The sequence below is a fragment of the Rhinopithecus bieti genome, unplaced genomic scaffold, assembly GCF_001698545.2.
Source record: "Rhinopithecus bieti isolate Rb0 unplaced genomic scaffold, ASM169854v2 scaffold_56806, whole genome shotgun sequence".
Lineage (NCBI taxonomy): Eukaryota > Metazoa > Chordata > Mammalia > Primates > Cercopithecidae > Rhinopithecus > Rhinopithecus bieti.
Window position 1 is genome coordinate 1,938,217 of NW_016823424.1, and position 17,537 is coordinate 1,955,753.

General features: G+C 42.3%; 1 protein-coding gene across 1 annotated transcript in view; it reads right to left on the bottom strand.

Moving 5' to 3' along the window:
- Window positions 1-228: 228 nt before the first annotated feature.
- SLC4A8 (solute carrier family 4 member 8) overlaps window positions 229-17,537 on the bottom strand; it is a 92,420-nt gene continuing 75,111 nt past the window's right edge. Inside the window, 3 exon segments of the mRNA XM_017861522.1 lie at window positions 229-8,558; window positions 10,037-10,132; window positions 11,852-11,943. Coding sequence (XP_017717011.1) covers window positions 8,546-8,558; window positions 10,037-10,132; window positions 11,852-11,943 — 201 coding nt within the window. The 3' untranslated portion in view covers window positions 229-8,545.

Below are 17,537 nucleotides of genomic sequence, written 5' to 3' on the forward strand. Positions count from 1 at the left end.
CTTTTCAGGCTGTCCTGTTCCCCCAACATAAGCTTAGCCATCCCATGAGAGAGGCCCTGACAGCCTCCTTCACGCTCTGCACAGGGAGATGCACACATCCCTCCTAGGGCACTCTCAGCAGTCACCACACCTTTCTTCCCCCATCTTCACTCTCTCATTCATGAGCTCTGAAACTGGTCAGCATTGGCTCAGCCCCTTCATTTGGAGTCAAAGAACACCACAGGTGCAAACAGTTTATACATACTTTATTTTTCACCCATTGAGGTGAGCACACAAAAATCTGGGCAGGCAGAGGTCTATGAGATGTGGTGTCACAATTACCTGCCCTGGTTCACAGAGACAGATCATGAGATTTGGTGGTGAGGGAAAGGGGTCTTGTTCTTACCACAAATTGCTATGGGATTATCACAATGACACATTTATTCCTGGTTCTATTTACATCATGGAGTGTGGAGAGGGTACATTTCTTACACTAAAAATATATACTTTGGAATCTCTAAAACAAAAATATCTCTATCTCTACATAAGACCTACTAGAAAGAAGAACATAGAAAACAAGGGAAATGTACCAGCACCTCGAGTTGTCCCCTTCCGAGGGAAGGTTGCTCGGTTCTCCACCTGACACCATGAGCGTGGAAGGGCAGCCAAATCTAACCAATCAGACAGACAGACACAGATAAACAAGAGGGAGGCTTTATGATCCTGGAGGAGTGAATATAGGGAAAGGAAAGAGGAGGAGGATTTTGGCCTCTTCTACAGAAGGAGTAATTGCACAATCAGGTTGGTGCTTCTGTTTCCAGCATTATTGCACATGTGAAAAGCCTGCATGTTGAAGTCAATTGCAAACCTGCTAAGCGAAGCCCAAGCTCCGCTGATTTCTGCTGGGCTCAGAAAAGTGCCGTGGGTGGGTTCTCTCACTCAAGAAATATTAATGCCATCAGCTAGAAGAAAAAGTTCTGTATTCTCCAATGCTGAAACTGGGTTAGGTTTAAGAAAAATGCTATTCCTTTTCTCTTCAGAAGGATCAGAAACCATTCCCTTCCCTTTGAGCACAGAATCTCCTAAAAGAATTATGCCTATGGATGAATCATTCCATTTTCTGAATTTACTTATTGAAAAGGTTCACATAACACTCCTTTTCCTCTTTTCACACTTCAAGCAGTAATATAGTTCCTTTACATCTCTTTTGGTTATGAATATTACCCTTCTTTCTGATGAAAAGATGTTAACTGACTCAACTGCCCATTCTCTATAATTAATATTAAGAGACCAAGGGAACCAAGAATCATAAAGGATAGGCTTAGTAGAAAATCATTTCTATTTGGCTTTGAAATGTGCTTTTCTGCTTAAACTGAAATATGGATGAAACTGAAGGCTTGAGAATTCTTAGTCCCTCACCCTAAATAGGGGAAATAACCATAAAGTCCCCTTTCAAAAAAGCCCTGGGACTGTCCAACTCCTCACCCTTCTCACCACTCCCAGCTGGTGGTGGTTTTAGGGCCTCTGACCAAGAACTTCTTTCCTCCAAAGAACTTGACAGACTGAGGAAAAGGCAGAACAGAGAGGAGAAAGGGGTGCTTGAAAGAGCCAAGACAGTAAAGGAGGGAGGAACTTGGATGATGTCTCATTTGGCCATTTCAGGTCTGCTTAAAGGACTTCTACCTAATGGGAGGCCTAACACCTATGACCAGAAGAAAGTCAAAAAGGCTGAAGTTCAGTGCAAGATTCCTCGATGCTCTGCTAGGATGTGGCTTGGAAACCTGAGAAGTTCAAGGAAAATCCAGGAACAAACTGGCAAAAACAACTGTTTAAAGTCCTGGAAGGAGGTGCTAACTCCCTTACAAAATAAATTTAGAAAAGCTGATAAAGCGACAGAGAGAATATCTTGATAGCATTTCTGATGCTCGTAGAAAAAGCCAGGGGCTCTGGGGCCAAGCCTGCTCCTATGTTTCAGGAAAACTAGAGATTCAGAACTTGGACATTGAAATCAATAGAGAAGATGCATGGAGAATTATGAATTCCTTTACTAAGGGGGAAGTCTGGAGAGTTCAGTGGGTAGAAAATAAAGCAGGACTAAGAACTATCTTTTTTGTACAACCAGAAACTACAGGTTCCCCAAGCCAGAGACTTCTTGAAGGTCACAGCTATCACAGTCTGAGATATCAACCAAGCCTGGGACTTAGCATATACCAGAATTTTATCAAACATTTATGATTAATTTAAAAGCCAATCACTGGCCAGGTGCAGTGGCTCACGCCTGTAATCCCAGCACTTTGGGAGGCCGAGGCGGGTGGATCACGAGGTCAAGAGATCGAGATCATCTGTCCAACATGGTGAAACGCTGTCTCTACCAAAAATACAAAAATTAGCTGGGCATGGTGGTGCACACCTGTAGTCCCAGCTACTCGGGAGGCTGAGGCAGGAGAATCTCTTGAAGCCAGGAGGCAGAGGTTGCAGTGAGTTGAGATCACACCATTGCACTCCAGCCTAGCGACAGAGCAAGCCTCCGTCTCAAAAATAGCAAAAAAACAAATTAAAAAAAAATCAAAAAACAAAAGCCAATCACATCCCAGACAAAGAGAAACAGTGACTCTTCACACCATCTTTTGGAAATATATGGTTTATCACTCCACTACCCCAAATCCAGGTCTCTACACATAAAGAGATGGGGATAGAAGCTGTATGTGGAAAGAACACATCTCCTGGCAATTCTGTCTTCAGAAGTAGGAAGTCTCATGTGGCCACAAAGAGCCAGGCTGTGTTTTCTGCAACCAAACATATTTGGCAATTTCACAGTATGTTTCTGCTGGTCTTCACCTTCTCTCCAGACCTACCCTTCCCTAAAAGTTACGGCTAGCAAGTAATCCACCCACTTAGTAAGTCCAGTTCTTTTCATTTAGAGCTAAGATCCCACTTACCATCACTTTCTCAAATCTCTGGCCTCCCTCCCTTCCTACCACTATACCACAAGCCTATCAGGCATTGGCCTGCCAACACTCAAACTGTTTCTGAAATCTCCCATTGTCATAAAAGAGGTGCACCACTTCCCTGGCCCAAGCAAATGTGGGCATGGAAATCACCTAACTACCTGCCTTGCTTTCCACTCCTAAATTTTTCTCCTTCACGCTGAGTTTAAACATCTTTTCCCATAGACGAATCTGTATTTGTGAGAAGTCTGAGATGGGAACCCCTGAGATGGGAGAATGGCCATATTTTGTTAATGTCCCTCCAGCGAGGTACACAAAGACTAGTAGTAACAATGAAATCTTATTACTACGCTCTCATCTGTCAACACACACACATGCAAATGCACATGTGCGCACACACCCACACACACACTGCTGCTGCTTCACCTCTACTCATTTCCTAGCCCAAACACTGCCCATCCTGACTCTTTCCCCATAGGCACCAGCCACAGACCAAAGCAAGAAAGCAGCCAGGACTCGGGTTGAGTGTTTGGTGGAAGTTGGACAAGAGGAGGGAGTAAGAGTAGGGAATGGTTCCTACCACAGAGATGAAACAGAAATAAGGCTGCCTATTGTTTGAGAAAAATTTAATGGCTTAAAAGGGTTGGCATGGCCTCCAAAAGTAACTAACAGACCCTGCCAAAGGAAACCAAGACAGGTCCCCTCAAGATATGGAGCACACATCAGTCTCTATATCCTTTGGGGAAAGCCTCCTACTTATTCCAGCGCAAGTCGCATGTGCCGCAACCCCTACAGCAGAGGGACATATTCCAGCCTTGTTAATACTGTACAGTGATAATGTGTGGTACCACCATACCAAATTAACAATGTGCACAATGATTGCGTCCAGCATCATACCATCACTACGGCAACCTGTTGATGATCATCTAAGCCAACCTGATGGAAGGTATGTAAGCTGGTTACCAGCGGGATATGGAACAGACACATGCAAAATTCCAACAATCCCGGATAATACAGCTCACAGGCTTGGATTATATCATGCAATGTTACATACTCTTACTGCTCTTTACAGAGATTCGAGAGATAACACCTATGCAAGGACTGTTGAAAACAGATTTAATACATTCAAAGCTGCTGCAGGAATCAGTGACATACACATCAGTTACCTACAGCTTGGTGTTTCTGCCTATGTTGCCAAAAAGTTGGGATACCCTGGTGTCATAAAACCCTGATTGGAATACTGTCTGAAAAAGTTGGAGGATCTGGACAACCACTAATGGTTCAGGTTCATCTAGTGGCCCATGAGTAACAGATGACAACACTTGTGACGATAAATAACTTCCTTAAAGATTTCGAGGCCAGGTGCAGTGGCTCACGCCTGTAATCCCAGCACTTTGGGAGGCTGAGGCGGGTGGATCACCTGAGGCCAGGAGTTTCAGACCAGCCTGGCCAACATGGTGAAACCTCGTCTCTATTAAAATACAAAAATTAGCTGGGCATGGTGGTGCACGCCTATAATCCTAGCTACTCGGGAGGCTGAGGCAGGAGAATCACTTGAATCCAGGAGGCAGAGGTTGCAATGAGATGAGATTGCGCCACTGCACTCCAGCCTGGGCGACAGAGTGAGACTTTGTCTCAAAAAAAAAAAAAAATATTACAACTCCACACTTATTTTGATTCCAGGAGTAACTGATGAAATCCCCAAATTCAGAGATGCTTGGAGATCCCTTGAGAAAGCCATCAGTCCTGTGTGGTTTCCCTCTGTGAAGGTAATTTGCCATCCAGATGCTGTGAAAATCACCACAACAGCCTTGCCTTGCCTCCGCAGCACTGTACCATGCCTCGGAAACAAGCTCCACCATGAGACATTACCACCAAGGAAAACCAATTCCAGGAGGAATTCCTGAAACTAAGCTCAAGGATACATCTGCTGAAAGCTCAGACAGGTTGGCTAATCAACATTCACAGATGAACAATGGGAAATCCTGCAATCATGTGGAGTGACCCATGAAATTGTCTAGGCAACTCTTGGAGACAAAAAAAAAAAAGAGAATCACCATCATCTGCAACAGGCGACAGTCCATAAGGACCCATGGATTTTTTAAAAAATTGAACCTCACAAAGAAATTCAACAATCAGCTAATGAGTCAAAGGCCACAACCAGTATCCTGTAAGAAACAATGTCAGACCACGAGGATGACAGGAAATCACCACGTCCAAAAAGACCAGACTAGACAAAACCAACCATGTCCCTTGAGCACTTGCCATAAGAGATCCCGGTGCCATCTCTTTCTCTAGCCACACAGGAGGAGGGCCGCACTTCCAAGACAGTTCCAACTCAAGAGGTTACCCTTAAAACCTCTTGGTGAAAAGAAAGAGAGGGGACAAAATTGAGTCTGATGTCAGTAGTGAACTGGCTGAAACACTGGATTGATCAAAGAATTTTAGCATCCTATAGATGGCAAGTTTGATGCAGTGTACTTGGCCTTTGACATATTAGCAAGCATAATTGAGAAAAAATTCAAGATCCTTGATGGAAACTTGGAGAAACTTCAAACTGATATATCATTCATGCATTCGAGAGCCATCAAGGGATACCTCCTACTGGGAATTTTTTTTTTTTTTTTTTTTTTTTTTTTGGGATGGAGTCTTGCTCTGTCGCCCAGGCTGGAGAGCAGTGGTGTGATCTCGCCTCACCGCAAGCTCTGCCTCCCAGGTTCACACCATTCTCCTGCCTCAGCCTCCTGAGTAGCTGGGACTACAGGCGTCCGCCACCACGCCCGGCTAATTTTTTTGTATTTTTAGTAGAGACAGGTTTCACTATGTTAGCCAGGATGGTCTCGATCTCCTGACCTTGTGATCCGCCTGCCTCGGCCTCCCAAAGTGCTAGGAGTATAGGCGTGAGCCACTGCGCCCAGCCGGGAAGTTTTATTCTACATCACTTGCAGGGATATCAGACCCTCCTCCAGCTGTCCTCACACCCGCTGTGCAGGCTGCTGGAACCACTGCTGGGACCTACAATCCGGAGAGTGACTGGTAACCACCATGCACAAAGGTGAACTGCAACTATATGGAGGTAACTGAGCACCACACCCACAGAGCCAGGATCATCCAACCCATTCGCCCAACCCCAACCATCACCTCGTGGCAAAACCACCCAAATCCCTTCCCATCTTCACTCACAATCCCCCATCGAGTTCGCCCCAACAACACACCAAATCATATTTTTTTAAAGTAGCTGACATTCCTAAGGCGCAGTGATCTGGGAGGGTCTAGCTCGAGAAGTACCCTAAAGTGCACAGGTGGTCCTGTACCCATACTACACAGAGTTAAAGAAGGCTCCTCCCCTCAAGCAGTCAAGGCAGCACAAGACAACAGTGTGTTAGGAGAAGTATTTTTCTGAGTGATACTTTCACCCAGTTTTGCTACACTCCTTACAGCTGTGCTGAGGCTAGGGAAAGAGGTGAAATGGTCATCAACCTCCCCACACAGAGGGGGCAGGAAAAGATGGGAGGGTCAAGATAGGACAAGAAAGGGGAGATGTTCTCAGGGAACAATGAGGATGAAAAAGAGGCAAGCTTAAGGAAGCAGCCAGAGAGGGAAAAGGGAAAAGTCTGCAAGAAAGCTTATCCTCCTGATAGGCTGCCTTTTAATTCTTCCCAATTAGGTAGGTAAATGAGTACAATTACTACAGCTATCCTAAAGTGATAAAATGTGAAGCTTTGGCTCATGAAGATTTTAATGCCCCTATAGGTTCAAAGAAGCATGACCTATCCTGTCTGCACCATATATATATGAAAGGAAGCTAAGGCTGTTTCCAAAACAGCCTTGTGATAGAAATGAGACAAACCAGGAACAATACCCACGATTCAAAGGAACATCATTTTAATATCTGAAAGTAGCATAATGTTCAGCCAATAGGCATTGGTACAACCATACATACTGCTTGTTTACAGCAGGCATCCCTTCTGAGTGGTTGGCATCTGTCCTGTACCAGTTGTTAAATATTTTGAAAATCATCTCTGTATTAAAATAATTGTGGCCCTAGGAGATAGGGAATATGAAATAAATGAAAGATTCCTTTAACATCAAAGGTCTTTAGAGTAAGACTAGAATACATTAGTATATTTTAAAAGTCTAAGGAATGCAAAATTCAATAAAGTGATATAGCCAACCCGTCACCTAAGAAAGAAAAACACATTGGGGAACTTCCCACTGTACAAAGATTTTCCAGGATGGAAAACTAACATGATAGAATTCTCTGGGTGCTGATGGGCTTGCTAATTACATTCTGTGCACAAAGGAGGGAAAGATTTATAAGCACTGGATCCCAAATACTTTACATTCATTGCAACATAGAAGAGAAAAACCATGAATGTAGTTTTAAATTAAATATCAAAACTAATTTCACCACTTACAGTTCATTTCCCAGTGTGACTTTTTGCATCTGAGAGCCAGAATGTTTGTCAACCAAAAGAAATCCATGATGATGAAGAAACCACATGGCTGAAAGTGATTTTGGTCCATTGAACTGATGATCGTTCACTACTAAGGCAGTTAAGGAGACAGTACGTAAGCACTTGGATCTCACCAGGATGGAATTGGAATGTATCCTCAAGAGACAGCAGCAAGAAGTCGAAGAGTCCCGCAAAATGGCCAATAAAAACACCATATCCTCCTTTCTATTCACAAACAACTATTATCAAATCTTTCCCAGATATCTAGAAAGCAGACACTATGACAAATCTTCAGGCTAGGAAGTCCTTCCTGGTATCTAAACGAATTCCTTCTATTGCAATCTAAGCTCAATCTCTTACTCTATCCTCAATGAAAACCAAGAGAAGTTGCTCATCCTCATTTACTGTTGATTTTCCGGGGATCCTTTTCCTATCTAAGCGACACAACTCAAATGTCCCTTCTTGGCCCTTGTATCATCCAAGGTTCTTGCCAGTTATGCAGGCTGCTGCTAGGGAGTGATGGAGATGCACCCAAGTCAGAGGCATCTTCTGGCTGTGGTGGCAGGCACTGCCAATGCCCAGATCACGGATCTTCCTGGTAGCTGACCTCCTGACAATCTCTGGGTCTGACCAGCATCCCCCAGGGGAGGTAATCAAACCAAGGCCCAGGGCTGCCTAGGAGCCTGCAGGCACTAAAAGCACTGGAGAGCCAGAGAGGATTTCCTCTCTGTTCCCCTCCTACTCCGCACTCCATCCTTTAGGAAGAGGGACCTCACTGAAGGACTCCTCAGTGGCAGAATGAATCCATATGGCTTGGCAGGCCAGCAGAGAATTTCAGAGAAAATGTCTGGAAAATGGGAAGCTAGGTCTTCAATGGTGGCTGTTCTAAAGTGAAAAAGAAGGAAGAAGAGGAGAAGAACCAACAGGAGGTGGTCTTCTGCTTCCACATTCACATCTGGTGACTGGCTGCTGGTATGGGGATAGCTGGATGCCCTCCAATGCACACCAAAAATAACTGAATGCTTCGGCATGGCTTTGAGATGACCAAGGACAGGGCCAAACTTGGTCTTGATTCTTCTCTGAGAGACTCGCCATTTTCTCTGTAACCAGAACTTCCCTGAGGCACCACACGGCCCAAATCTTCCATCCCAGCAAAGATTCTTAGTTGAAGAGACTGAATAAAAGTGTTACAATTAGACAAAAAGGGAACATATGATTCATTCCTCCTTTTAACACAATACTTTGAAGATGTCACCACAATTTGGATCTGGCTATATTTTAAGTTCATTTACAAGTAGACTAGTTCTCAACTAAAAATAACCATGTGCGTTATACATTTCGACAGCTGCCTGGATTTTCCTCCGAAGGAAACAAGATTCTATATTTCACTCACATTCAGCAGAGATTCATTTTAACCCATTCGATGAAGACATAAATCACCACTACCACCCACTGGTGGCTGTGACTTTTCAGAGCACTTTAATTTCTCCTCAGAGTAGCCTCAGGAGTGGGGTAGTGAGTTATTATTATCTCCATTGCGGAGTAAACTGAATGCCAGAAATAGTGGTCTGTCAAGTTATACATGGAATTAATCGAAGGACCAGGTCTCCTGATTCCTAGCTTATTTATTTATTTATTTTTAACTAGAAAAGTTGACTTTAAGAAGGCCTCAGATTTTGTCTTCAGTTATTTACTTATACTTAAATGGTATTTGGACTAAACTATTCAAGAAATTTGGGCATATAGCCTACCTCAGTGCAGGCAAAAATGCCTCAAGTTCTTCCATTTTCTTCATTAACCTGATTAAGGTTGATCTATGCTATTAGCAAATGATATACAGAATTTGGTTTCAAAACAGAAAAACAGTTACGGCCGGGTGCATTGGCCCATGCCTGTAATCCCAGCACTTTGGGAGGCCAAGGTAGAAGGATCGCATGAGTCCAGGAGTTCCAGACCAGCCTGGGCAACACAGTAAATCCTCGTCTCTATAAAAACACAAAAATTAGCCAGCAGGGGTGGCATGCACCTGTACTCCCAGCTACTTGGGAGGCTGAGGCAGAAGGATTGCTTGAGCCCGGATGGCAGAGATTACAGTGAGCTGAGATTGTGCCATTGCACTCCAGCCTGGGAGACAGAGAGTGACGGTCTCAAAAAAACAAAAAAAGAAAAAAAAGAAAAAAAAACAGTTACAATTTAGTATTTCAAAAATCTTTACTTGTTGTTAGTTCTCATTATGTAACAAGTTAAACACGTTAAAGAATGTATCAGTACTATCAACACTATCTGAATATTTTAGCAATTTTCTACCTAGTGTGGTTGCAGTAACCAGAGACATGCCCTTTAGATTCTGAAATGAGAACTAGAAAGAGGATTAAAGGAAATAAAGAGGCAAAGCAAATTTATATGCCAAAATAATCCCATCCGGACCTTGAACCTGTGTAAACGGGCTGCTTAAAACACCCTGACCAAATATTTAGGAAACATTTTTACTTTTTAAAGGCTTATAGCTATTCTTATGCAGTTAGCGGCAGTTCCTGGAAGTGCTATTTATTACACAAATTCCATTTTACAACTAAAACACATTTTACCTTCAATATTGCCATTGTCAAAAGCCAGAAATAAATAAAAATCAGATGTTACAGTTCGCTTTACCTCTTTTCCTTTGCATTTCCAGAATTCATACTGAGAGCTTTCCAGACTGTAGTTTTAGGCATTTCATCAGATATATTAATCTCAGAGGGGTCACATCTGAAATCAGCAATTAGGACAGTGAATGTCAGACATACAAATAAAATATGTATCACAGTCTATAATGATCACTGCCCCACCAGAAGGGAAAAGATGAGGTTTGAGACCACCTAGCTAACAGCTCTCAGGAACTCTGGGAACAAGATAAAGTCTGATCTTTCTTCTGCAGCCACTGAGGTCAGAATGGGAAGAGGCAAGGTGGCCCATGAGATGGTGCTGAAAGCTGGGCTGGTGTGTCACATGGCAGCCAGTCCTGCCCCCACAACTGTGCACTTCTCCGAAGGGCCTCACTGGAGATGCTGCTGACAACGCTATGATATCAACAGTGCAGCATCAGGAACTACCATTTACTGAGCACTAGCTGTATGCCAGGCACTTTTCATTCATGTCCTCATTTACACAGCCAAATCTCTTCTGTTCATAGTTCACAAAGGACTTTCCTAATATCTTAACTATCATAGCAACAGAGATTATTAACATCCTCATTTTGAAGATGCAGAAATGAAACTTCTCAGAGCTAAGTGACTATCCAAGGTCAAACAACAGCAAGTAGAGAATCAAGACCTTGAATCCAGCCCTTGATTTCCTAGAAACAGAATGGTTTGATGTTTTCTGCAAGCCAGATTATCTCCTTTTAAAATGCCAAGAGAGGAGGCAGCATCCTGTTAAAGGGGAAACATTGTTCCCACTTTGCCACCAGATAAATCAAGCTCACAGCTCCTTCCACAACGTGTAGAAAATTTATTAAGAACCAAGACTATTATTAAGAAAAAGTGTCCTAATTTCCCCCACCGTATAAACCACAACCAACTCAATGATTCAGCAATAAATTATTCAGAATCTCAATGACCCAGATATCCTGCTCTCTTCCTTCTCTGCTCCCTCTTGACCTCTAGGTTTTTCAGCCTATGGTACCTAGAGGTACACAGTGCTATGTGTACCTCTTCCAATTCAGAAACAAGACGCCAGGAGTAAAACCATGAACGGACCAATTTAGTTTCCTGTCATTTGTGGTGAGCAATAGGTTTGACAGAGAAAGGAGCTAAAATCATTGGCAGAAGTAAGTAATTTTCATGATCCCAGTTCAATTCCCCCTTGCTCCCAGAACTACAGACGCCACAAGCCAGGCTAACATTGACTATTTCTGCCTATCCCCAAAAGCTTGCCCAAGCATTGGAATTTCATGCCTACTAGGCTGAGAACTCTCTGGAAATAAAGACTACGTCCTTTTCATCTTTGGAAGATGGCAAGGAAAGGCAGAAGGAACACTGGTTTGAGGAATAGAAGACAGACCAGGGTTTGAATCCTAATCTTTCTATTCAGCAACATTGTAACATTGGATAAATTGCCTAAAACCCTCTAAGACTTAGTTTCTTCACTTATACAAATGTGGATAGTGATATTCATATGAGTACAGGTTAACTGACAACACGTAAGTAAACCCTCTAGCACAATCCCAGCACAAAGGAGGCACTCAGTACATTGACTTTCTTACCTCTTTTCTCCTTGTGATTCCCATAACCTGATATAGTGCCTGGTACATAGCAGGTATTCAATAAACAATGAGATGGAAAAGGTATTTTCACAGGATGGAACTGGGAAGCTGAATGTTTAGCTCTTTATGCTAGCAGCTGCATGTGTGACACCACCACCACCACAAAGCCAGAACACTTAGAGAATAACCCAAAAAGTAAAGTCCTTGGTGTTTGGAAGTTTTACCTGCAACTGACGCTCTTTCCAGGACTACTTAGTAACTTCCTGCTCTCTAAGGGGAACTTGTCTCCCCCAATTTCTAACATTTTCTCAGCCTCCTGGAAGAAAAATAAACATTATCATATCTTGGACCAAGTAAGACCATAAGTTCACCAGACCATTCTTCTATCACAATTTCTACCTAATTTCATTGCACATTTATTATAAACAGTATGATTAGGTTCTTTCGTAGATTTGAGTTACCACAAAATGAGAGACAACCAGATATTTATACATGTGGAATAGCATTCAAAAAAGAAAAAAAGAAAACATTAATCTGAGTAAACCTCTAGATCTTATGACCAATTTACTACAAATATAGCAGACAGAAGAACATTTTAAATGACACCAAGATACATTTAGCAAAATATAAATGGTGAGAAGCCCTAGAGGTCAAAGACCCTGTTTCTTCAATTTTAAAAAAATGGAAAGGGAACCCCCAAAAAGATTTAAGAAAGATATCAACCAATTGCAATATATGGTTCTTCTTTGGATTCTAATTCAAATAAACAAATTATTAACAAGAAGAAGTCTTTTCTTTCTACCTTTGTAGGTTTAAAATAATCCAAAATGTAGGCTGGGGGTGGTGGCTCATGCCTGTAATCCCAGCACTTTGGGAGGTCAAGGTGGGCAGATCATGAGGTCAGGGGATCGAGACCATCCTGACTAACATGGTAAAACCCCATCTCTACTAAAAATATAAAAAATTAGCTGGGTGTGGTGGCGGGCACCTGTAAGTCCCAGCTACTTGGGAGGCTGAGGCAGGAGAATGGCGTGAACCCGGGAGGTGGATGTTGCAGTGAGCTGAGATCACACCACTGCACTTCAGCCTGGGTGAGAGAGCAAGACTCCGTCTCAAAAAAAAAAACAAAATAAAATAATAAAATAATAATAATAATCCATAAGGTAAAAGATCTCTACTAAGAGAACTACAAAACACTGCTGAAAGAGTTCAAGCTGGCTGGGTGCGGTGGCTCACATCTGGAATCCCAGCACTTTGTGAGGCTGAGGCGGGTGGATCACGAGGTCAGGAGCTCAAGACCAGCCTGGCCAATATAGTGAAACCGTCTCTACTAAAAATACAAAAATTAGTAGGGCGTTGTGGTGTGCGCCTGTAGTCCCAGCTACTTGGGAGGTTGAGGCAGGAGAATCGCTTGAACCTGGGAGGCGGAGGTTGCAGTGAGCCGAGATCACACTGCACTCCAGCCTGGGTGACAAGGCGAGACTCCATCTCAAAAAAAAAAAAAAAAGAGGTCAGGCACAGTGGCTCATGCCTTAATCCAAACACTTTGGGAGGCCAAGGCAGGCAGATCACTTGAGGTCAGGAGTTCGAGACCACTGTGGTCAACATGGCAAAACCACGTCTCTACTAAAAACACAAAAATTAGCCCAGGTGTGATGGCAGGCACCTGTAATCCCAGTTACTCAGGAGGCTGAGGGAGGAGAATCGCTTGAACCTGGGAGCAGGAGGTTGTAGTGAGCTGAAATCACGCCATTGCCCTCCAGCCTTGGCAACAGATCAAGACTCTGTCTCAAAACAAATAAACAAACAAACAAACAAAAAACACACTGCCGAAAGCAAACAGAGATGATTTCTTTTTCAGAGAATCATCTCTAATCTGACTTCTTTTTCAGAGAATCATCTCTGATTTCTTTCAGCAATGTTTTGTAGTTCTTGTAGAGCTCTTTCATGTTTTTGATTAGGTGTATTCCTAGGTATTTCATTTTCTTTGTGGCTATTGTAGTTAGGATTGTGTTCTTGGTTAAAAGAAGACATACAAGCGGCCAAGAAACATATTAAAAAATGGTCAACATCATGCATGATTAGAGACGCAAATCAGAACCACAAAGAGACTCCATCTCACATCAGTCAGAATGACTATTATTAAAAAGTCAAAAAATAACAGATGTTGGCATGGTCGTGGAGAAAACGGAACATTTCTACACTGTTGGTGGGAATGCAAATTAGTTCAGCTCCTGTCGAAAGCAGTTTGGAGATTTCTCAAAGAACTGAAAATAGAACTAGCATTAGACCCAACAATCCCATTACTTGGTATATACCCAAAGGAAAAGAAATTGTTCTGTCAAAAAGACATCTGCACTCATATATTTATTGCAGCACTATCAACAACAGCAAAGAAATGGAATCAATCCAGGTGCCCATCAATGGCGGATTGATAAAGAAACTGTAGTACATATATACCATGGAATACTATGCAGCCATAATGAGAACAAAACCATGTCCTTTGCAGCAACATGGATGCAGCTGGAGGCCATTACCCTAAGTGAACTGATGCAGGAACAAAAAACCAAATAATGCATGTTCTCATTATAAGTGGAAGCTACACATTGGGTACACATGGACACAAAGATGGGAACAAAAAACACTGGGGATTCCAGAAGGGGGAAGGCAGGGGAAGGGTTGGAAAACTACCTATCCGGTACTATATTCACTACTTTGGGCGACAGGATCATTAGAGGCCCAAAGCTCGGCATAACTCAACACACCCATGTAACAAACCTGCACATGCCCTGAATCTAAAATAACTTTTTTATTTTATTTATCTATTTATTTTTTGAGACGGAGTCTCGCTGTGTGGCCCAGGCTGGAGCGCAGTGGCGCGATCTTGGCTCACTGGAAGCTCCACCTCCTAGGTTCACGCCATTCTCCTGCCTCAGCCTCCTGAGTAGCCGGGACTACCTGCGCCCGCCGCCATGCTCGGCTAATTTTTTTATTTTTAGTTGAGATGGGGTTTCACCGTGTTAGGATGAAAGGATGGTCTTGATCTCCTGACCTTGTGATCCGCCCACCTCGGCTTCCCAAAGTGCTGGGATTACAGGCGTGAGCCACTGCGCCCAGCCTAAAATAACTTTTTTTAGAAATCCATAATAAAATGTTTTCTTAGAAAATAATCCCATTAATTTAACGAAAATAATTACAGAGAAAAAAACTATCTGTACAAAGATGTTTAAAGTAATATAAAACAACTAAAATTTTAACAAAGGAAAATATTTAAATTAAATATGAGATAATACTATAGAACATTATACATCCATTTTAAAATATGATCATGATACAGACAAATAGAAACATGAAAGTTTCTTATGAAATCAGGTTGAGGGAAAAAAACAATACATATGTGCTATATATATAAATATGAACTCACAATTATATAATTATCATAGTTATATGAAAACTATGTTAAAAAATGGAAAACAACATAAAGAAATGAACATGAATGTTGGCTATCAGGTGGAGAAATTTTGGAGTCAAGTCTTCATCTTTTTCTTTTATTTCATTTAGCTTTTAAAACAATTTTATAAAGTAACACGTTAACAAATATGTGCTTATTTCAGGAATTTTGGAAAATAAGGAATATAATGTCTACCAGCCACCTCGAACTTAACATCCAAAGGAGATCTCTTGATTTTCCTCCTAAACCTGCTGTTCTCCTTGGTCTTCCCCATCTTAATAAATAGTAAAACCATTCATTCAATGGTTCGGTCCAAAAATCTAAGAGTCATACTTGATTCCTCTTTCACCCATGCCCACCATCATTAGCAAAACCCATCAGCTCTGTCTTCAAAATAAGTACCCAATTCAGCCACTTTCATCACCGCTACCTTAGCATAAGCCACCCTCCCCTTTTGCCTGAGCTGCTGCCAGCTTCCTAGCTGGTCTCCCTGCTACCACTCTGTCCCTTCCAGTCTTACTGGATTTCTTGGTGTTCCTCAAGCACACCAAGCTCATCCCTCCTTCAAGACCTTCGCACTTTCTGTACCCCTGGCCTGGAATGTTCTTAATCCCAGATATTCTCATAATTTGCTTCTTACTTTATTCAGGTCTCTACTCAGATGTCTCCTCAGAAGAGTCATCTCTAATCATCCTAAATAAAGTAACTCTCTCACTCCCTACCTTCTTAAAACATATCACTACCTAAAATTATATATATATTTTTATATACACATTTTTATATACACACACATATATATATAAATTATAGCACTTTGGGAGGCCGAGACGGGTGGGTCACGAGGTCAGGAGATTGAGACCGTCCTGGTCTACACAGTGAAACCCCGTCTCTACTAAAAAATACAAAAAACTAGCCGGGCGAGATGGCGGACGCCTGCAGTCCCAGCTACTCAGGAGGCTGAGGCAGGAGAATGGCGTAAACCCAGGAGGCGGAGCTTGCAGTGAGCCGAGATCGCGCCACTGCACTCCAGCCTGGGCGACAGAGCTAGACTCCGTCTCAAAAAAAAAAAAAAATTATAGCACTATAACCAAGAAAATAAATATAGACTTGTTTGCTTGTTGACAGTGTCACCTCCGTGAGAACGTAAGCTCCATGGGGTCGGTCAGGGACTCTCTCTGTCCTGTATACTACTGTGTCTGGAACAGTGACAACAGAGTAAAGATTCAATAAATATGGAGGAAGGAAGGATTAATGTATAATCCTTACCACCTAGAGAGACATAGAGAACCACAATAAACATTTTGGTGTATTTTCTTCCCATCTTTTTCATGTGTGTGGGGGGTGCACACATGCACGTGTGTGTGTGTACAGTATGTGTATATGTTTTAGTAAAAGTGAGGTTCTTTGGCAGTCTTACTGTATGCTCCATTTTATATTCTCTATGTTTTTCACATAAAATGTCAGAAACATGTCCACATATCTTTTTTTTTTTTTGAGACAAAGTCTTGCTTTTTCATCTAGGCTGGAGTGCAGTTGCATGATCTCAGCTCACTACAGCCTCTGCCTCCCGGGTTCAAGCTATTCTCCTGTCTCAGCCTCCTGAGTAGCTGGGATTATAGGCATGCACCAACATGCTTGGCTAATTTTTTTGTATTTTTAGTAGACACAGTGTTTCACCATGTTGGCCAGGTGTCGAACTCCTGACCTCAGGTGATCTGCCCGCCTCGACCTCCCAAAGTGCTGGGATTACAGGCGTGAGCCACCACATCCAGCCTTTTTTTTTTTTTTTTTTTTTTTTTCCTTTTGAGACAAGATCTCTCTCTGTCGCCCAGGCTGGAGTGCGGTGGTGTTATCTCAGCTCACTGCAACATCCGCCTCCCAGATTCAAGCGATCCTCCCGCCTTAGCTGGGACTACAGCACATATCATTAAGTATCATTACAAAATACTTACCATCATTAAGTATTTTTTAAAACTTTATTTTTAGGCCAAGCACAGTGGCTCATACCTGTAATCCCAACACTGGGAGGCTGAGGCGGGTGGATCACGAGGTCAAGATATCGAGACCATCCTGGCCAACATGGTGAAACCCCGTCTCTACTAAAAATACAAAACTTAGCTGGGCATGGTGGCGCACCTGTAGTCCCATTACTCGGGAGACTGAGGCAGGAGAATCGTTTGAACCCAGAAGGCAGAAGTTGCAGTGAGCCAAGATCAGGCAACTGCACTCAGAGCGAGGCTCTGTCTCAAAAAAAAAAAAAAAAATTTATTTTTAAACTGTTGTATAATAGTCTATTGTAATATATTTACTCTAATTTTCTTTTTCTCTTTATGCCATCACAATTAAAATATTTTGTCTACATTGCTAATTGTATTCCTTAGGATAAATTTAAAAATTAGAGTTACTGGGCCAAAGGGCATATACCCTTTTTTTTTTTTTTTTTTTTTTTTTTTTTTTTT